The sequence below is a fragment of the Quercus robur genome, chromosome 11, assembly GCF_932294415.1.
Source record: "Quercus robur chromosome 11, dhQueRobu3.1, whole genome shotgun sequence".
Classification (NCBI taxonomy): Eukaryota; Viridiplantae; Streptophyta; class Magnoliopsida; order Fagales; family Fagaceae; genus Quercus; species Quercus robur.
The window spans coordinates 1,852,411-1,874,248 of NC_065544.1; the positions used below are offsets into that span (position 1 = coordinate 1,852,411).

At 34.1% G+C, this 21,838-nt stretch overlaps 4 protein-coding genes and 1 long non-coding RNA gene across 19 annotated transcripts in view; 4 read left to right on the plus strand and 1 right to left on the minus strand.

Annotated features, from left to right (window-relative positions):
* The window catches only part of LOC126705380 (disease resistance protein RPV1-like), a 23,756-nt gene continuing 1,918 nt past the window's right edge, over positions 1-21,838 (plus strand). The window contains exons 1-7 of one of the 5 annotated variants that reach the window (XM_050404371.1): positions 2-291; positions 16,216-16,290; positions 16,538-17,043; positions 17,696-18,797; positions 18,977-19,249; positions 19,334-20,098; positions 20,200-21,158. In XM_050404371.1, coding sequence (XP_050260328.1) covers positions 16,544-17,043; positions 17,696-18,797; positions 18,977-19,249; positions 19,334-20,098; positions 20,200-21,057 — 3,498 coding nt within the window. In that variant the 5' untranslated portion in view covers positions 2-291; positions 16,216-16,290; positions 16,538-16,543 and the 3' untranslated portion in view covers positions 21,058-21,158. Of the gene's footprint in view, positions 329-15,912; positions 16,291-16,537; positions 17,044-17,695; positions 18,798-18,976; positions 19,250-19,333; positions 20,099-20,199; positions 21,159-21,838 lie in introns of those variants that run through there. The other 4 variants (XM_050404373.1, XM_050404372.1, XM_050404370.1 and 1 more) reach the window with 4 other exon arrangements.
* Positions 554-5,080, plus strand: LOC126707041 (disease resistance protein RPV1-like). The gene is made up of 5 exons (XM_050406631.1): positions 554-1,053; positions 1,762-2,863; positions 3,405-3,447; positions 3,880-3,965; positions 4,580-5,080. Exons 1-5 carry the CDS (start codon positions 554-556, stop codon positions 5,078-5,080), a joined length of 2,232 nt encoding a protein of 743 aa, XP_050262588.1.
* LOC126705385 (uncharacterized) lies at positions 7,052-13,956 on the plus strand. 7 transcript variants are annotated; one of them, XM_050404386.1, is made up of 9 exons: positions 7,052-7,241; positions 7,688-7,769; positions 8,256-8,310; positions 9,565-9,610; positions 9,986-10,088; positions 11,554-11,610; positions 11,724-11,807; positions 11,896-11,977; positions 13,169-13,956. In XM_050404386.1, the coding sequence occupies exons 3-9, from the start codon at positions 8,287-8,289 to the stop codon at positions 13,247-13,249; spliced, it is 477 nt and encodes a 158-aa protein (XP_050260343.1). In that variant the 5' UTR covers positions 7,052-7,241; positions 7,688-7,769; positions 8,256-8,286; the 3' UTR covers positions 13,250-13,956. The 7 variants fall into 7 exon arrangements, with proteins under 7 accessions (XP_050260343.1, XP_050260342.1, XP_050260344.1 ...); XM_050404385.1 differs by lacking the exon at positions 13,169-13,956 and having other exon boundaries at positions 11,896-12,275; XM_050404387.1 differs by lacking the exon at positions 13,169-13,956 and having other exon boundaries at positions 9,986-10,044; positions 11,543-11,610; positions 11,896-12,275.
* LOC126705382 (uncharacterized) overlaps positions 7,985-21,838 on the plus strand; it is a 19,729-nt gene continuing 5,875 nt past the window's right edge. For 3 of the 5 annotated variants that reach the window (XM_050404378.1, XM_050404376.1, XM_050404377.1), the window contains exon 1: positions 7,985-8,120. Coding sequence is in view for 3 of the 5 variants with exons in the window: in XM_050404377.1 (XP_050260334.1) it covers positions 8,078-8,120 (43 nt within the window). In the remaining 2 variants the exon portion in view is untranslated. The remainder of the gene's footprint in view (positions 8,121-21,838) is intronic. The other 2 variants (XM_050404381.1, XM_050404380.1) reach the window with 2 other exon arrangements.
* LOC126705390 (uncharacterized) overlaps positions 13,344-21,838 on the minus strand; it is a 14,999-nt gene continuing 6,504 nt past the window's right edge. Inside the window, exon 2 of the long non-coding RNA XR_007648275.1 lies at positions 13,344-13,473. This is a non-coding gene — a long non-coding RNA (uncharacterized LOC126705390). The remainder of the gene's footprint in view (positions 13,474-21,838) is intronic.

The window sequence follows — 21,838 nt, forward strand, 5'->3', positions numbered from 1 at the left end:
TTCTCAAAAACGAGACTCTCAAGACTCTTATCGTCCCACTCCTCAGTCCTCACCCATCTTTCTATTTCTTTTATTCGTCTGCCGTTTCACCATCGCCGACCCAATTCATCGTCCTTCTCAACCCATCTTCGAAGCCCAGCTCCGTTCATCCATCATCCATCATCCTCACCGTCGACCCCACGCACCATCGCCGACCCGATTCCTCATCCTCTTCACCCATCTTCCAAGTCCAGCTCCGTTCATCCATCATCCTCACCGAAGCTCTCTGCTTAGCTCAATAAGCCATCGCCGACCCACGTTCCATCGCTGATCTTTCTCCACTCTACAGGTACTTTCTCTCAATTTGCATTTGGGTCTTTGTTTATGTTGTTGTTGATTTAAAGGCTCTTTTTCAAGGCCTTCATTCCTAATTGTTCATTCAACCTGAGCGTTCCATTCAAATTGCTCTTTGTCAAAAGACACTTTTTTTTTTTTTGGGTGTGGTTTACTCATCTCTTGTACTTCTCATTTCATCACATCCCTGATCTTTCCAATCTTCTCCTCATAGATCTTGATGGCGGCTTTCCCGACCGATGAGGGAGACTCCTTTTCTTCTTCCACTCACAAGTGGGACTATGATGTCTTCTTGAGTTTTAGAGGTGAAGATACTCGCCATGGTTTTACTGGCCATTTATATCAGGCTTTGTGTGACAAAGGTTTCAACACCTTCATTGATAATAAAGATCTCCAAAGAGGTGAAGAAATTTCAGCGGAACTTATCAAAGCCATTAAATCATCAATGATTTCAATTATCATATTCTCTCAAAACTATGCATTTTCCACTTGGTGCCTCCAAGAACTCACCAAAATTCTTGAGTGTAAAAGAATTGGACAAAAAGTTTATCCAGTTTTTTACAAAGTGGATCCATCTAAAGTACGCAAGCAGGAGGGTAGTTTTGGATTAGCACTAACTACACATGAAAAAAATTTTGAGAATAACATAGAGAAAGTGCTGAGGTGGAGGGCAGCTTTATGTGAAGCAGCTAGTTTGTCTGGATGGCATTGTGAAGATAGGTATGTATCTAATCACTAATCTTGTTTCTTTTTATAGCTTTCAAACCTCTGATGGTTTTGTTATGACTACTAAATACCAAATTACGAAAATATTTTATCACGATAATATTTGTTACTACTATCTACTAAGGCACTAAGAGCACTGCCACTACTAAGGCATTCAAGGCCAGCACAAATAGAAGGTTTATTTTTATATTTTTACTTGATTGGTAAATTAGAAATATATCTAATGTGCTTTCATCCGATGATTTTACCTTTCACCCGCACTTGTGGGAGAAGGAAGTGTGATTTAAATCAAGGCTCATCAACTTAATAATTTGCAAATTTTCTTAATCATTTCATTTTCAGAGTATTATAAATGGGCTAGTGACGTAGGATGAAGGGGCAGCAAGTGGCATGAGGAGAAGAACAAGAAGGGGTAGTGACATATTGTTAGGAGGAGGAGAGAGAGAGAGAGAGAGAGAGAGAGAGAGAGAGAGAGAGAGAGAGAGAGAGAGAGAGAGAGAGAGAGAGAGAGAGAGAGAGAGAGAGAGAGAATTTACATTAATTATCTTCTTAAATCTATGACTATGAGTTACATGCAAATTTACTTAGTTTAAAAAATGTGTCACTTGTAAGTCACACATCTAAACATCTTGACTTTTGTTTATTTTTGTATTTATATTTCTAGCTATTCTAACTATGTTTCCTATGCTCTACAATTGGCAGTTTTCCTGAATATCAGCTTATCCAAGGAATTATTAGAGAGGTATCAATTACCAAATTAAATCGCACAAAGTTATTTGTTGCTAAATACCCAACTGGAGTAGATTCTCGTGCAGAATTCGTAGAAAATCTTTTAGATATTAAGTCAAATGATGTTCGCGTGGTTGGAATTCATGGCCTTGGAGGAATAGGAAAGACTACAATTGCAAAAGCTGTTTATAATAGAGTTGCTGATCAATTTGAAGGAAGTAGCTTCCTAATGAATGTTAGAGAAAATTCAAGAACAGATTGTAGCATAATCAAACTACAAGAGCAACTTCATTTTGAGATCTTAGGGAGCAAAGAATTTAAGGTGCACAGTACATCCAGAGGAATCAATGTGATCAAAGAAAGACTTTCGAGTAAAAAGATTTTTTTGGTTCTTGATGATGTGGATAAATTGGGCCAAATAGAAAATTTTCTCGGAAAATGCGATTGGCTTGCTAATGGAAGTAGAGTTATTATAACCACAAGAGACAAACGTGTGCTAACTAGTTTTGAAAATGATCCTTTAATCTACAAGGTTGTGGAATTGGATCAACATGAAGCTCTTCAACTCTTTAGTGAGTATGCCTTCAACAAAAACGAACCTGAGGCAAATTATTTACATCTTACAAATCAATTCATATGTTATGCCAATGGCCTTCCATTAGCTCTACAAATCATAGGTTCCGATTTACGTGGAAGAAGCACTCACCAATGGGAAAGTGAATTAGAAAAGTATAAGAATATTCCAAACAAAGAAATTCAAAATATGCTAAAAGTAAGTTTTGAAGGATTGGACAAAAATGAACAGGATATTTTCCTCGATATTGCATGTTTCTTCAAAGGATTGTCCAAAAATGATGTTGTGGATATCTTAGTTGCTTGCAATTTATATCCGGATTCTGGTATTTCAAAACTTATTGATAAGTGTCTCATAAGTGTTGAATTTGACAAGTTATGGATGCATGACTTGCTACAACAAATGGGTAGAGAAATTGTTCAACAAGAATCAAATGTGCCTGGAAAACGTACAAGACTATGGCGTTATGATGATGCTTTAGAAGTTCTTACAGAAAATACGGTATAACTTCTTTTTCTTCACTTCTTTTTTAAGCAAAAAAAAAAAAAAAAAAATTTTTTTTTTTCATTTTAGTGTTAAGAAAAATATAAGTTTATCATTAACCTATTTTGTTTAAAATTTCAAATTGTTATGATGTTGACAATTTCTATTGTGCAATGTGTTCCACCCAATGCTCTATTCAAACAGGGTTCAAATAAAATTCAAGGCATAATGTTGTGCTCCCATAAACCAACAACAGTGACATTGGTAGCTAACGCTTTCAAAAGGATGGGGAATCTCAAATTTCTTATAGTTCATAATGTGCACATTTGTAAAGAACTTAAATATCTCCCCAACGGATTGAGGTTGCTTCAATTGCCTAATTATCCTTTTCCCTTACCATCCAATTTTTGTCCTCAAAAACTTGTTACACTCAAGATGCCATGTAGTCGCATTTGGTTAGAGAATTTATTTAAGCAGGTATGACTTTCTTTAAAAATTATGTTCAAAATTTTAATTTAAAGTTTGTTGAACATAATTTTTTTTTATTTTTTTTCTACAGGATTTTCAATTCCAGAATTTGAAACGTATCAACCTCCGTGGATGTGAGTCTATTACAAGATTACCTAATTTATGCGCCCCAAACTTAGAGAACTTGGACCTTTCATTTTGCAAAAATTTAGTTGAGTGTCATGAGTCCATTGGATTTCTTGATAAGCTTCAAGAATTGCATCTTTCTAGTTGTGAAAAACTTCAAAATCTTCCAAGCCGTCTCATGTGGAAATCTCTTAACATTTTGAATATTTCATCCTGCCCAAGTCTTGATTTTTTTTCCATCTTCTTTGCCGAATGCTGTTTCACCAGGCCTTATGACGTCATCTGGGTTAGAGGTTTATATAGCTATTACTGTAAAAATGTTGTGGATCTTGAAGATATCGTCTATAAATTACCACCGCCTCAGATATTATGTATATATACTGGCAAATCGAGACCCTGGTGTGAATATTATGCTTTTCTAAAGTCATATGCGTTTCTAGATCTAAGCAATGTTCAAAATCTAGATCTGAGTAATGTTGGAAATCTAACTGAATTAGATTTTCTGATGAAGTCTGATTACTTTCCTGTATTGGAACATCTATATTTAAATGAAATCAATATTATTACCGTCCCGGAAAGCATCACTAAGTTTACTAGATTAAAGACACTTGCAATAAAATGTTGTGAGTATCTTCGAGAAATTCCAAGGCTTCCACGATCTATAAGAAGAGTGTATATACTAAACTCCCATTCACTACATCCACAATCATCAAACAGATTGTTCAGTCAGGTGTTTCTCTCTCTCTCTCATTCAATGTTATATAGAAATACTCTTTTTACCTTCTCGAAAATACATTATTAAATTTGTTTGAATTTGATTATTGCAAACAGTTTGGAGCATTTTGGCAACGACGACAAAATCCATTTGATTTAGAGGGCTATGAACTTATGCTACCTGGATCAAAGATTCCAAAATGGTTCAATCATCAAAGTGTTGGAAATTACATTTCATTCTGGTTCGGTCGTTATGTTCCAATTTTTTTTTGCTGTGTTGTTTTTAAACCGGATCTGAAAGAACAGAATTTTCTTATTTATATTCAAGTCTACTTGAAATTAAATGGAATAATGTTGATCAATGGCTGTACTTCAGAAATTGAACGGCCTATGGATATGAATTGTAATCATATATGGTTTTTTAAGGTATTTGATTATTCTGATTCAAAAGATTTAAATCTACTTGATCGGAATTTTGCGGAGGTTGAATTTGCATGGAATATACATCAAGGGATATCTCATATCCTAAGTTGTGGGATCCATGTTGAATGCATCTGTCCTTTGGTTCAAGATCTCTCCACTGACGCTCACCCACCTACTTCAATACCTGCCTTCCCCATTTGTTCTATTTCAAACACTGTCACGCCTTCCTCCCACCTCTTAAACTCTTGTTTGGATTATCCTCCTCAGCCTCAGGTCACTGTCCCTGGTGACGCTAGCCACAGTTCTTTGCCATCTAGTATAGACCTTCCAAATAATATGACAGACATGTTCGAATCACGCTTGGGTCTGCCAAGTTTGCGAATTGGCTCAACTATTAGTGAGGGGTTTCATTTGGGTTCTTCTTCAGTGGCCCATAACTTTGTCAGTGATGATGATTCTGACTACAATTTGTATTCTCCATCGAAGAAAATGAGAAAATCTTGATCGAACTTGGGAGAAGAAATACGCTTCCATCTGAAAAAGAACCTTGAAACAATTTTCTTCTTCATTGGTCCCATTCCATTTCTTTAGCATTTGATGCCAAGGTACGTCTCTTTTTTTTAAGTTGCATTGTTTCATTTGCATCTTTGGATGCTCATTCATTGGATTGGGTACCAACATAATTTGAATAGAAACTAACCCAAAGAAAATGCTGAATAGATGAAAGAAATTATGAAAAACCTATTTCAATTTTTAGACAAATTACGAAAACAAGTAGTTGCGTGTTCATCACATAATCTCTCTCTCTCTGATAATGAAGCTACTCATACTTCTTGATTTTTTAAAATTTTGAGTTTTATTCCATTTCTCCATTGTTAGCATAACATGCGAGTATTAGGATTTTTGTCTATTAGTCCATTACTAGCCAACACCAATTCTGAAAATTCAAACTTCACTAGGCATGGCCTTATATGCTTACACCATCCTTAATTTTATAGAGCAGGAGGTTTTGAAATGGATTTGACTTTGCCAGTAGTCGTAGTTTCAAGGTCCTTTGAACACACCATTACATTTTAAATGCTTTCTTTTTAAAATTGTTGCTGATAGTATATATTGTCTCAAATTTCATAATCGTGTAAAAATGTTGGGAATTATATGTGGATTTATGATATTAGCTTGTTTGTTATTGATGATTTCCTCTTCCATTATGGTTGGTATTGATGTTACCTTCTAGGTTGATCCATTAGTGGATTTAGCACTTCTGGAATGAATTAGGGAGGTCTTTAATCTGGTGGTAATAACAATTTATATTGTTAAGACTTTTTCGTTATAACGTTTTGGGTGACGCTCTTTGGTTTTTTCTCCTCACTTGGGCATGCTATTTTATTGCTTTAACTATGAGTGAAATGTGTCTTTGTTATTGATTGTTGGACTCTGAAGTGATGATTGAAAAACTGAATGTGTAGAACCGAGCTAAGTTGCTGTGTGAAATCCTACAAACAAGGTTTTGTTCTTTCACATCAAGTTGTTCTTCAACCTATGTAATAGTGGAATATTTTTTTGCTTCCGAGGATGAAACAACATAATTTTTGGGGGATTGGTAGGGTTCTTTGGGTTGGTGTCGGATAATTTATTGAAATTTGATCTCAATTTTAGCAATAATTCACTACTTTTGGTCTGGTTCTTAGGAATCAAGTGTGAATTAACCAAAAAATGAAATTTGTGATAAATAGGATTTTAAATCACGGGAGTTTAAATTCCTTCATTTGTTAATTTCCATGTAAATAGCAAAGTTTCATCCAAAAGCAAAATATCTATTTCTATTCCATGTAAATTAACCAAATATGCTTTTGATTTTGTGTCAAAAAAAATTCTTGAACCTGATTTGAGGGGTGAAGACCCAACTACAAAAGATAAAAGCCCAGGTCAAGAGCCATTAAGCACCCTGGAGAAGAGTATGTGCCACAATGCACTAAACATCTAGTTAGGAGCCATTATCTATTTCTTCTATAAATAATACTACAAGTACTTTGGTTTTGTTACTTTGTTTATAAGCTACAGACTTTTTGAATTTTAGGGGAGAAGGGCATAAAATTAGATAGGTGGCATGATCTGCTTCTCTTTGTAGTTTTCTATTTTTCCATCTTTGCATAGTACATATTTTGAGTGAAAAGTACGAGGAATAACAATTGGTTATGTGAGATTCATTTGTGACATATTCATCATTTGAGTGTTTATATTAAAGTTTTTTCTTTAACCCAATGTTTAATTGGTATCTATATTATTGGGGTGAATTTCAGGGGAGAAAATACTTTCCTTAAAAAATGAACCTGGGATACTAAGTCATAATGGTGGTTTTGTTTATGTTTCAGTGTGCTGAAAGCATGAGATTCAAAATCAATCTGTACAGCGGCTCAGTGCCTAGAGTTTCATACTTTTTTCCCCTCATTTTCTATATCGTGTTGGCTGGATAAGGGGTGTGCGGCAGTTCGACCTGAGCAAAGTACAAGTCAATTTGTTTCAAGCAACAGTGCCAACACAGAAAATTTAAGCAGTACAAGTAGGCCAAGGTTGATTGAAAATGAGGACGGCTTCCTGGAGCTGTGCTGCTTGCAAGGGCTAGGATTCTGGAGAGGTTGAGAGGGGTGCCTCTTTCTGCAAACAGGTCAGTGCTTACTGTGATATGCAATTTGGAATTTTCCAAGGGTGAGTCTGGACATTACATGAAAATTATTATCTATTTGAGGGATGCGAACGCTCTTTGCTGAAGATTAAGCCTTTTTTCTTACATACTCTCTTTGAATGGAGTGTGGTTTTTTCTCATTTTTCTTGTTCTTCCTTTTCTATTTTTCTTGACTGTTGTTCTTTTGTTTCTTGATTGTGCCCCCATAGTACATCCCCAATGTACTCGGCTTGGCAATCTTTTTTTTAATAATAATAATATTCTTACGTTATTTATTAAATATATATATATATATATATATATATACATATGTTTATGCCAAAATTGTCATGATACATCTGCACAATAGCAAGATTGACTGCCACCAAAGCTTTTGATGGTGAAGTTATGAAAGCATTGAATCGATCAATTTGATACCATATTTTCAGGTCTGATGATGGATCCATTTTTCTTCTCTGACTCCACTTTTAGATGGACCTCTATGTGTAAAAACTGGGTTATAGTGACCCATTTAATTCTTATGGAATGGCCAGAAAAACCTGCCTAGAGAACATCACTCATCACTGCCACAAGCGAGCCTGACTCATTGCCAGTGGATTCACATACCTGTCCTCATGCAAATGCATACTTGCTCACTTCATATTAGCTGTTCCTTGCTTTCCTCTATCCTCCGTTTTCTGTCATTTCACTCCATTGATCCATAAAACAACTGAGTCGCATGTGAGGTAACAATTATATGGTAACTGCAATTCATGAGCATACCTTTGATAACTTCAGGTGAACGTACTTTGACCATGAGGTATGTTGGTTAAGGTCTAATGTTCTGCAGTGGAAAGAACAAATTAAATGGACATGCTTTTAGTATCCTTTTTGCTTGCCTGCTGGGATATTTCTTCTACTTGTTTTGATTTTTTAAATTTTGAGAGCCTGTTCTCTAAGTGTTTGGTTGCTACTACCATATTATACGTAGAAACTGTTTTTTGTTCCTTCACTGCCTTTAACTCATTGAAGATATTGCATTGCGGACATGTCACATTACAAAACTGGCAAGGTGATTGTTTACTCAGTATATATATTTGTAATCTTTCCTACTTTGAAGTTTAACTGAACTGATGAACCTTCACTTTGATGCTTTTAAAATTTTAGTCTCTTTAGAAGAACTTTCCTTTATTTATATATGAGCGTGCTTACAGTGGATAGTTTGTCTGTGATGGTTCCATCACCATATTAGGAGGCCTATTTCTGGTGATTATAACCTTTTTAAATTTGATTTATTATTTAGATGTGTTTGGACTAAAGCTTGTAATAGCCCAATTTAGAGTTTCTGAAGCTCGTCTTCAATGAATTTTCTAGTCATACAAACAAAGTGATAAGTAGGTTAGCTTCCTATGTTTCCTTTTGTTTCATTCTACTTTTCTTCCCTTTGTCCTGTAAGTTTGAATTCCGATATGCTTGCCTAGTTATTGTAGATAAGTGGTAGAGCTGTCTTTAGTACATGTAACTATCCTTAAAGGGACAAGATGCACGCACCAGTCATGGCTTGCCTTTTTGGTTCATATATCTGAATCCTATATGATCTGTGTTAGTATAACTGCACCTTTTTAAGAGGAGGGTAAAAAATGTTTTTATTAATAAAAAGGAAATCGAAATAAGCTGTGTTATCATTTTACTTATCAACAGGAAAAAAGGCTATATTATCTTACAGGGGAAATCAACCAGATTTTCTTTTTCTTTTTCTTTTTTTAATAATTTTTTGCTAGATAGCACTGGGTGTATGTTAGGATTTTGTCTTAGGTTTTTTCTTAAAAAAGCAAAAAAACTCTCATTCAAAAAAAAAAAAAAAAAACCTAGGTTTCTTTAAAATAAGTTGACTTTTATCTTTTTGCCTCAAATTTAGCAAATAAGCTACAGGAAACTATGGGAAGTCAAAGAAAGTGGAAGTGATTTTTCTTTAGTTGGGATTTAAAAAATGATTTTGGGTATCCCATATAACCTGAACTACTTTGTTGTATCTTGCTTAGTATTTGGACATTTAAATTGGAGACATTATCAGCTTTACTATATAGGTTACTGTTCTGGGAAAAAAGGGACTTGTTTAATTGCTGTTTGATACGTTCATATCTAGTAAAAAAATTTCTATGAGGTTAGAGCAGTCTAATTTAACTTTCAAATGATGTTTAGCAGGGAAGAGAATAAACATTCTCTAGTTTTGTGATAGTTCCCCATTTGTGCTATAAAAATTGTGCTTAAGTGTTTAAATACATACAATAAGTTTTTGACTTATTATCTAAAATTTTCTGTCTAGATTGGTCTGAGATGGAGGGCAGAGAAGGAAGTCATATCTGGGAAAGGCATTTTATTTCCCCTTGTTATTTTAGTAATGATGTTTTTTCATTTTTGTCTGTTAATGATTCCTTGGGGGGATTTTATGTTCTAACCCCTTAGCCTGCTAATAGAGAGCACCCCTGTAGTCCAACCCACCTGGCCCAGCTTTTCCCAACTCCCGGCCATATTTCGATTACCGATTTGAATATTTTAGGTTTGACCAAATATTTTTATTACTAATCTTAACACCTCCTGAAAACTTAGTCTTCCTCCCTTGCTTGATTAAATTATTGCATTGTGGTATTATCAAGTTTATTCATTCTTTTCGTTATATTTTAAAATAAAACTTGTAGTTGGGTATGAACTTGAGTTTAGAATTGATTTTTTACCCTTTTTGTCAGGGCAGTTCATATGTGGTAACAAACACTGTGATGAAAAAGATGACTTGGCTAGCTATGAGGCAAGTGTTTTAGTAACATCATTGATCTCTATAGCATTTTATGGGTATGGAAATTTTTTTGTTGGTTTATGACAATTTCTCTTACGGCTTTGGAGGAATTTAAATCTCATTTATTTATGTTTTTGTGAATGAGTCCTCACTCAAATGATACTTCCTCCTCTCAGAAGTATGGGTGGAGAGTGAGGTTATGGGTTCACAACCTACTAAGTGCGTGTGTAAGTTATCAATAAAAAATAGTGAAGTGTATTTATTGTTCTGGCAATGCTAGGTAACAGCTGTGAGTCTTTTGACCATGCATGTGCAACTTTAAGAACCAATACTGAAATTTCTTGTCAGATTATTTTTTAAAGGGATTTTCTCTATTTTGCAATTAATATATTCAATTAGTTATTACCAGTTCATTTCTTCATGGAATATTGGTTTTGAGGGAGGTAAGAGGGTGGGTAAGGAGAGAGACCACTTCTGATCATGTGTATAGTTGCAATGAGCAGTTTATTTGGTGAGGTCTTGTAATGCAATTTTACTGAATTTCACACTGTTTACACACCAACCAATATGGGGGTGAGGATCTAAAGAATTTAAATGGTGTTATCTTCATGGTGGAATGAAAAGATAAAAAAATCGTCACTTTTATAATTTACTATCATCCTTTTTAGACATTGTTATCAATTTATTAGTGTTTCCTTTGTTTGTTCAAATTTGCTGTCGTGCTTGGTCATTGCACGAATGGGATTAGACTTGGAGGTCTAACTTTTGGCAGTTACAATGGAAAATATTATTGTCAAATTTTATGTATAATAAAATGTTTCTGTTTGTGCATATTGATATTGTCAGAGGCCTCATCATGCTTTCACTGTTTTCTCATTTTTTATTAGCAGCTGCAATTTTGAGTCCTTTGACCATGCCTATCAAGGCTTTAGTCATATATGATTCATGGTGTAACAATCCCACCCACCTCTAAATGATTAAGTGGTAAAAGATTAATTTACTTGACTCCTCTGTGGCTGAACTCATTGGGATTAATTTCTACATAAAGGAAGCATGTTGCCATTGTTATATTTTGTAACTCTTTTGAGACCTATGAAGTTCTATGAAATATTAAGTGCTTGTTTGTGGTGCATGTATGTATATACATTGGTGTGGATGTTAAGCATCATTCATACAATGAGAAGGTAAACTTGTCTATACTCTTGTTGGAATTTCATTATGCATCTAGGCAGTTTGGCACATTCTGTATTAATGTCCATGTTATGCTACGCATCATACTGCTATCTTACTGGTTCTAAAGTCTACTTTAAGCACATACGGGATGAGTGATACTGATCTCTTTTCATCTTTCCTTATGCTTAGAAGATTGAGATAAAAGAGGAAGATAATATTTATTGTTAATTTTTCCCCAAATATGCACCTCTGTACAAGCATCCAGCTATATTATCAACAGTATCTAAAATTATCCATTAAGTTTTGTATCTTATCTTACTTGATTGTTACATTGCAGGTCAACTTTAGTTATTCTGAAGCTGGAGAAAACAAACAAGCACTTGTGAAATTGGTAACTTGTGAGAGGTGAGTTGGCTTTTGCTGATTCTATTAGTCTACTTATGAATCTGTGATGACAACATAATTTAAGATGTATAAACATGTAATAATTTTTTTTTTTAATTGATCGTTCTCAATAGATGTGCGGATAAGCTTCATTACAAAAGGCAGAAAGAGAAGGAGCAATCAGAAAAAGGAGAACGGGAAGAAAACAAAAGAAAGAGGTGCCAATTCAAGCCAAGAGCCTTTTTTTGTGCTCGTGCCTATTTACTGCTGATTAAAATTCCATTTACTTACTCAGTCTATTTCCAGGAATCAGTCAAGGAGTATTGATGAAACAGATAATGACTGCGAAGAGAGCATGGAGAGAAGAAAAAGTCTGAACATTCCTCTGGTTATACTCCATTTTTTGCATGATGAGACGTTCTTGTGCTTATATTCAGTTCACATTTGTATATATGATTTTATTTTGTGTGTCAAAATCTTTTAGTCTGTTGTTGGATCATAGATAGCCATGGAATTGATTGGTGTGCCAAATCCAATTTTCAAAATCTGATGTTTGGATGTGCACTAGTTCCATAGAATAAATGAAATGATGTATAGATGAGTATCTTAATTCTATGACATTATTAACTATTAAGAGGGATTTGATTTCCAAAATTGATAATTTAGCCCCCCATTTGTTTGACTGATCTTGTCTTAAATTTTGATGATTGCTTAATTATTAGTTTATCACAAGTTTAATTTAAACACCTAGATCGATCTGTATATTGGTATCGGGTAAGATAGGTGGTTAATGATTTAAAGGAAAACTTTTGGCATAGGTTGCTTAGAAGTTTTTCCCCAGTTGCTACGTTGAACTCACCCAGGGAAACATGGGTGAGGAATTTTTCATGAATGTTCCTCCAGGTTTCACATGTTTTGCTGGAAGAGCTGAAGTAGATGTGCAAATATTCCCTGTTGGTTTAGAGTTTTGGGATTTGTTGGTTATTTATTTTTTTCTACCATAATTTTCTTTCGTCTGGGGCTGGTGTTGAGAAAGAAGGCAAGGACATTTTTAAATATCTGTGGATCTTTAGTCTCCGCCACTGGGAAGCTTTTGACTTTCCCATTCTTACCAACTAATCAGCAATCATCTTTACCTAGAATCACTATTCTAGGTCCAGGAGGTTTGCCCATTATCTCTAGGACATGCTCAATGTTGCATGTTCGGGCTGTCCAGTGTTTTGACCATTTCTCATTCTTATAACAGCCGTGTAGCTTGTAGTGTTGAGATTTTTTTTGCTTCCAAATTAGAAGTAGAAATGGGTTTAAGATTTTATGCAAGTTAAGTGCATCCTAGCTTTAGTTTCCTTCATTTGGCTAAGCAAGTCTTCTATTCATAGGTCTGCCAATAGTTGTGATTATTACAATAGAGTGAAAGGATAGCTTATGGAAAAATTTGCACTTGTACACTCCTATCTTTTTTTTAAAATATATTTGCTATGACCTGGCTTTCTACTGTTTTTTATTTTTTTATTATTATTTAGATGAGGCATTCTACTGGTCTTGTGAGCTGACATTTTTTTAAAATTGTTCTTTGCAGGAAAAAAAGGCTTCAATTTCAACTGATGATCATAAAGTTGATGATAACTTTGATGAGTTTCTAAAGGGGATGTTTCCATGACCGACTGCTGCCATATTTAGATGGATAGTTGCTTGCCAACATTGACAACATGATAGCAAAATGCTGAAGTTCCAAAATAGAATGAACCTTGGTGTTTCATAGTTCCAAACATTTCTTTACCCTTTAAATTCCATTAAACCGTTATCTGTGTATCCATTAGGAACAGAAATTAACATGTAACCTAGGGAAGCAAATAGAATGTATAAAACCGAAGAAGAAGCCACCTGGTCTCAGTCAGGAGGCTCTAGATTGTTTGCACCAGGAGGTTTTCAGCAGCAAGGTTGAAGTGGTGGAATCAAGAGCTTCACAGGATTGTAGTATATGTCTGGAGACATTTGTGGAGGGAGATGCGCTTATACGCTTGCCATGTTCCCATAGCTTCCACTCTGCCTGCTTGGATCACTGGCTTCGAACTTGTGGTGACTGCCCATATTGTAGAACCATAACTATAGTAACAAGTCACAACAAAGCGTCAAAGGGTTAGATTTTTTTTTAATTTTTACTAGAAATGTTTTTGTAATCTGGGTTTTCCTACACGTGTGAAAGTTATGGCACTGACCAAATTATTTTTTTTAATTTGTAATTGTGTGCATATGTAATTATTGTATCTCCTGCTCTGTTGTACACCCACGAGAAAATCTGGTCTCATTGTATTTCTTGACTGCTATTTTGAAATTTGAATGTGTTTTCTGTGTTTTACTGTTTTAGATTACTTTTGAATTCTCTCCTCTATTCAAGAAATTTAGAAGGTATTGACAGTCAAAGCCCACAAAGCCTATAAATGATGTTGGAAAGACCCAACAAGTAGTACTGCGGCCCAAAGCTTGCACACCTATATATATATATATATATATATCTGGAAAAAAAAAAAAAAAACATAAATTAAAAATGCTTTTAATTTTTTAGTTTTTGATAAAGTAAGAATATGATTTTAACTTGAACATTATAAAATAGACCAATCGAATGAAAGGAGAAGAGAGCAATTATTAAACTTATGCTTTGGTCCTTGTTCTATTTTTCATTTTAATTATTGCCAAAACAATATTATAAACTAGAGAAATAATTGTTCAATATGGTTATTTCAGGTTTTAGGGTAGAGCTCAATTTGGAGTGTCAATTGGTCCTTAGTAAGGATGTCATAGTGTGCCTAAATGGCTCCTGTCAAAAATTTAAAATTTGATTTTGGATCAATGATTGTGGTTAAAAGATTCCCCAAAGAAATTTAAAATTTGATTTAAGTTCAATGATTTTAGGCAAAATTTGAACATAAATCCTTTATTTGAGGGGAAAAAAAACTTTATCATTTAAGTAAATTAGAACCCACAAATTAATTTGAATTGATTATAAAAATAAGAAATTCACAAATTACCTAGCATCATTTTTTGGGTGCCTTTTGTTTGGTTAAATTTTAGTATAATAATAATAATGAATAAAGTTTCTTTATAAACTAGTTTGGAGAAAATTTATTTAAACTTCTCATATATATTAAATTTTTTTTTTTTGTGAATTTTGAAAATTTAATGGTTGAATTTCATGTTTTTTATGTTCTTAGTGCTCGTTTGGATAGCACTTATGCTGCGTCTGCGTTTCCTTCGTTATTTTTTTTTTTTTTTTCTTTTCAGCCGCAATGGTTGACCTGTTCTTCTGTGAACAGTGCACTTATGCACTGTTCACGGGTCCCACAATCTCCACTTTTTATCAACTTTTTCATTAAAAATGGGTCCCACAATACTATTCACACATTTAAAAATTATTTTGCTACAGTGTTTTCAGTTTTCAGTTTTCAGTTTCAGCAAAATAAATTCTATCCAAACAGACCCTCAATATGCATATTAAATTTCATTCAAATCAGATGTTATTTATTATTCGATCAATAAACTTATTTTTTTATACACAATTTCAGATAACAAAAATTTGAAATTTTAACTTTTTTAATGATATAACAATTGATTTTTTATTTAATTAAAATTTTGCAAGCACAGAAGATATAATAAACACATGTAATCCAGATGCTAGATTTTTAAAATTCATACTTAATATAAAGACATATAAAAAATTTAAAGAGTTTCTTTCCAAATTAGTTTTGAGGGAAATTTTGTTAAAAAATAATTGATATTCTATAAATAAATAAATAAAAAATAGAATCATCGACAATTAATACTCTTATCTTCGATATATTTGTTAATATAAATAATACTAGAGATACAAATTATTTTATAAAAAAATTTACAAATTGTTGATGTGGTGATTTATTATTATTGAAGGGATTCTAACACAAAGGTAAATGATTAATTATTGATAGATAAAAAGTGATATTATTGATGGGTCCATATGAAAACTAATAAGAGATTAGTCATATCAATATTTTATAATAATATTATAAAATAATTTATAACTATAACATTAATCTTATTAATATTATTAAAAATAAAAAATCAATTAATAATTACAAAACTTTTCAATCTTAACCCAGCTAATTTATCTCACCTTCCGAGTTTCCAATAAGAATCTTAGTACACGTGAGAGTGAAATGTGATGGAACAAATCAACTCTAACTTGTTGGAAGGAAAGTTGAAACAGCGTGGGACCGTTGATCGGAAAGATTGCAGCACGGAAACTTGGAGGAAGAGGTAGTCTAAAACTACCTTTTTTTTTTTTCTATGGAATAAAGACGGTGAGTCAAAAACAAAAAACACTGGTTTGCAATTTCTACTTCAACTCAAGGCCTTTCCTATTCCCCTTCCTAATTGTTCATTCAACCTGAGCGTTCCATTCAAATTGCTCTTTTTCACCATCGCCGACCCGATTCATCGTCCTTCTCACCCATCTTCGAAGCCCAGCTCCGTTCATCCATCGTCCATCATCCTCACCGTCGACCCTACGCACCATCGCCGACCCGATTCATCATCCTCACCGAAGCTTTCTGCTCAGCTCAATAACCATCGCCAACCCACGCTCCATCGCCAACCCACGCAAGCCACGCCCCATCGCCGAGCTGTTACCGACCCAAGCCCCATCGCTGATCTTTCTCCACTCTACAGGTACTTTCTCTCAGCTTTTCCCTTTTTCTCAATTTGCATTTGGGTCTTTCTTTATGCTGTTGTTGATTTAAAGCCTCTTTTCCAAGGCCTTCATTCCTATTCCCCTTCCTAATTGTTCATTCAACCTGAGCGTTCCATTCAAATTGCTCTTTCTCAAAAGACACTTTTTTTTTTTGGGTGTGGTTTGCTCATCTCTTGTACTTCTCATTTCATCACATCTCTGATCTTTCCAATCTTCTCCTCATAGATCTTGATGGCGGCTTTCCCGACCAATGAGGGAGACTCCTTTTCTTCTTCCACTCACAAGGGGGACTATGACGTCTTCTTGAGTTTTAGAGGTGAAGATACTCGCCATGGTTTTACTGGCCATTTATATCAAGCCTTGTGTGACAAAGGTTTCAAGACCTTCATTGATAATGAAGATCTCCAAAGAGGTGAAGAAATTTCAGCGGAACTTATCAAAGCCATTAAATCATCAATGATTTTAATTATCATATTCTCTCAAAACTATGCATTTTCCACTTGGTGTCTCGAAGAACTTACCGAGATTCTTGAGTGTAAGAAAAATGGACAAAAAGTTTTACCAGTTTTTTACAAAGTGGATCCATCTGAATTACGCAAACAGGAAGGTAGTTTTGGATTAGCACTAACTACACATGAAAAAAAATTCGAGAATAACATAGAGAAAGTGCTGAGGTGGAGGGCAGCTTTATGTGAAGCAGCTAGTTTGTCTGGGTGGCATTATGAGGATGGGTATGTATCTAACACTAATCTTGTTCTTTTTATAGCTTTCAAACCTCTGATGGTTTTGTTATGACTACTAAATACCAAATTACGAAAATATTTTATTAAGATAATATTTGCTATTACTATCTACTAAGCCACTAAGAGCACTGTCACTACTAAGGCATTAAAGGCCGGCACAAATAGAAGGTTTATTTTTATATTTTTACTTGATTTGTAAATTACAAATATATCTAATGTGCTTTCATCCGATGATTTTACCTTTCACCCACACTTGTGAGTAAAGGAAGTGTGATTTAAATCAAGGCTCATCAACTTAATAATTTGCAAATTTTCTTAATCATTTCATTTTTAGAGTATTATAAATGGGCTAGTGACGTAGGATGAAGGGGCAGCAAGCGGCATGAGGAGAAGAACAAATAGAAGGGGTAGTGAGAGAGAGAGAGAGAGAATTAGGACTCAAAAGAAGAAGAAAAATGCACATTTAAGTCTCAAATTAATTATCGTATTAAATCTATGACTATGAGTTACATGCACATTTACTTAATTTAAAAAATGTATCACTTGTAAGTCACACATCTAATCATCTTGAATTTAGTTCATTTTTGTATTTATATTTCCAGCTGGTCTAATTATGTTTCCTACGCTCTACAACTGGCAGTTTTCCTGAATATCAGCCTATCCAAGAAATAATTGGAGTGGTATCAAGTACCAAATTAAATCGCACAAAGTTATTTGTTTCTAAATACCCAATTGGAGTAGATTCTCGTGCAGAATTTGTAGAAAATCTTTTAGATATTAAGTCAAATGATGTTCGCATGGTTGGAATTCATGGCCTTGGAGGAATAGGAAAGACTACAATTGCAAAAGCTGTTTATAATAGAGTTGCTGATCTATTTGAAGGAAGTAGCTTCCTAATGAATGTCAGAGAAAATTCAAGAACAGATTGTAGCATAATCAAACTACAAGAGCAACTTCTTTCTGAGAGCTTAGGGAGCAAAGAATTTAAGGTGCACAGTACATCCAGAGGAATCAATGTGATCAAGGAAAGACTTTCATGCAAAAAGATTTTTTTGATTCTTGATGATGTGGATAAATTGGGCCAAATAGAAAATTTTCTTGGAAAATGCGATTGGCTTGCTAATGGAAGTAGAGTTATTATAACCACAAGAGACAAACATGTGCTAACCACTCTTGGAAATGATCCTTTAATCTACAAGGTTGTGCAATTGGATCGACATGAAGCTTTTCAACTCTTTAGCATGCATGCCTTCAATAAAAACAAACCTGAGGCAAATTATTTACAACTTACAAATCAATTCATATGTTATGCCAATGGCCTTCCATTAGCTCTACAAATCATAGGCTCCGATTTGCGTGGAAGAAGCATTTGTGAATGGGAAAGTGAATTAGAAAAGTATAAGAATATTCCAAACAATGAAATTCAAAAAATACTAAAAGTAAGTTTTGAAGGATTGGACAAAAATGAACAAGATCTTTTCCTCGATATTGCATGTTTCTTCCAAGGATTGTCCAAAAATTACGTTGTGGATATCTTAGCTGCTTGCAATTTATATCCGAATTCTGGTATTTCAAAACTTATTGATAAGTGTCTCATAAGTGCTGGATTTGACAAGTTATGGATGCATGACTTGCTACAACAAATGGGTAGAGCTATTGTTCAACAAGAATCAAATGTGCCAGGAAATCGTACAAGGCTATGGTGCTATGATGATGCTTTAGAAGTTCTTACAGAAAATACGGTATAACTTCTTTTTCTTCTCTTCTTTTTTAAGCAAAAAAATAAAATCAATTTTTTTTTTTTTAATGTTCAGAAAAATATAAGTTTATCATTAACCTATTTTGTTTAAAATTTCAAATTGTTATGATGTTGACAAATTATATTGTGCAATGTGTTCCACCCAATTCTCTATCCAAACAGGGTTCAGATAAAATTCGAGGCATAATGTTATCCTTCCATAAACCAATAACAGTGACATTGGCACCTACAGCTTTCAAAAGGATGAGAAATCTCAAATTTCTTATAGTTGATAATGTGCACATTTGTGAAGAACTTAAATATCTCCCCAACGGATTAAGGTTCCTTCAATTGCCTAATTATCCTTTTTCCTTACCATCCAATTTTTGTCCTCAAAAACTTGTTACACTCGAGATGCCACATAGTCGCATTCAGTTAGAGAAGTTATTTAAGCAGGTATGGTTTTCTTTAAAAATTATGTTCAAAATTTTTTAATTTAAAGTTTGTTGAACATAATTTTTTTTTTTTTTTTTTCTACAGGAGTTTCAATTCCAGAATTTGAAAAGTATCAACCTCCGTAGATGTGAGTCTATTACAAAATTACCTAATTTATGCACCCCAAACTTAGAGAACTTGGATCTTTCATTTTGCAAAAATTTAGTTGAGTGTCATGAGTCCATTAGATTTCTTGATAAGCTTCAAGAATTGCGTCTTTCTAGTTGTGAAAAACTTCAAAATTTTCCAAGCCATCTCACGTGGAAATCTCTCAACACTTTGGATATTTCATCCTGCTCAAGGCTTGATTTTTTTTCTTTCTTATTCGCCGAATGGTGTCTCACTTGGCCGATGGACATCATTAGGGTTCATGGTTTATATAGTTATTGCTGTAAAAATGTTGTGGATCTTGAAGATATCATCTATAAATTACCATCGGCTGAGATACTATTTATATATACTAGCAAATCGAGACCCTGGTGTGAATATAATACTTTTCCAAAGTCATATGCTTTTCTAGATCTAAGCAATGTTCAAAATCTAGATCTGAGTAATGTTGGAAATCTAATTGAATTAGATTTTTTGATGAAGTCTGATTACTTTCCTGTATTAGAATGTCTATATTTAAATGAAATCAATATTATTACCATCCCGGAAAGCATCACTAAGTTCACTAGGTTAGAGACACTCGGAATAAGATGTTGTAAGTATCTTCTGGAAATTCCAAGGCTTCCACGATCTATAAGAAGAGTGTATATACTAAACTCCCATTCGCTACATCCACAATCATCAAACAGATTGTTCAGTCAGGTGTTTCTCTCTCTCTTTCATTCAATGTTATATAAAAACACTCCTTTTACCTTCTCGAAAATACATTATTAAATTTGTTTGAATTTGATTATTGCAAACAGTTTGGAGAATTTTGGCAATCACAATATGAATATGAACTTATACTACCTGGATCAGAGATTCCAAAGTGGTTCAATCATCAAAGTGTTGGAAATTCCATTTCATTCTGGGTCGGTCGTGATTGTGATTATCTAAAATTTTATTACTGCGTTGTTTTAGAACCGAAATGGCATGATACTGTTCACGTCTCCTTGAAAATTAATGGGATAAAGTTCATTAATTTGATCCCTTACAGATTCAAACAGATTATGGATATGACGTGTAATCATGTATGGTTTTTAAAGCTATATGAAAGTCCCATCGATTCAAAGGACTTAAATCAATTTGAGTGGAATCGTGTGGAGGTTGAATTTGGAGCTGCTGTATCTCATATCCTAAGGTGTGGGGTCCATGCTGAATGCATTTGTCCACTTGTTCAAGATCTCTCCACCGACTCTCTCCCACCAACTCCAATACCTGCCTTTCCCATTTGTTCTATTTCAAACACTGTCACGCCTTCCCCCCACCTCTTAAACTCTTGTTTGGAGCTTTCAAATTCGAATTCAATGGAAACAACATATAATGATTTTGACTCTCTTGTGGAGGGCTCTCATGATGATGGATGTGATTTGAGTTTGTCATTGTGCACTTCTCCCATGGGAAGAAATTATCCGCCTCCTCAGCCTCAGGACACTGTCCCTAATGACACTAGCCGTATTTCTTTGCCAAAATTACGCTTGGGTTTGCCAGGTTTGGGAATTGGCTCAACTGCCAGTGTGGGGTTTCATTTGGGTTCTTCTTCAATGGCCCATAACTTTGTCAGTGATGATGATTCTGACATCAATTTGTATTCTCCATCGAAGAAAATGAGAAAATCTTGATCGAACTTGGAAGAAGAAATATGCCTCCATCTGAAAAAGAACCTTGAAACAATTTTCTTCTTCATTGTTCCCATTCCATTTAATTAGCATTTGAAGCCAAGGTACGTCTCTTTATTTTTTTTTAGTTGCATTGTTTCATTTGCATCTTTGGATGCTCATTCATTGGATTTGGTACCAACATAATTTGAATAGAATCTAACCGAAGTAAATGTAGAATAGATGAAAGAAATTGTGAAAAACCTATTTCAATTTTTAGACAAATTATGAAAACAAGCAGTTACGTGTTCATCGCATAATCTCTCTCTCTCTGATAATGAAGCTACTCATACCATTTTTAAAAAATTTGAGTTTTATTCCATTTCTCCATTGTTAGCATAATATGCGAGTATTAGGATTTTTGTCTATTAGTCCGTTACTAGCCAGCACCAATTCTGAAAATTCAAACTTCAGTAGGCATGACTTTATATGCTTATGCCATCCTTAATTTGATAGAGCAGGAGGTTTTGAAATGGATTTGACTTTGCCAATATTCATGCCATTTAAAGACCTTAATTTGTTCATGATATTATTATAAACTACTGATATCTTTGACTTGAGATGTCAGTTTATCAAAATCTATAATTTTCATTTGAAAATGGAAGTAATCAAATAATCACTAAGCACCACTAGTAAAGATTGTTGTTGAAAAAGAGGAAGACAATTAATTGTTATGATGATATTAAGAACTTGATTTCCAATTTTCATTGGTTATCTTTGGGGTTTATTCTTAATAGTTAGATTT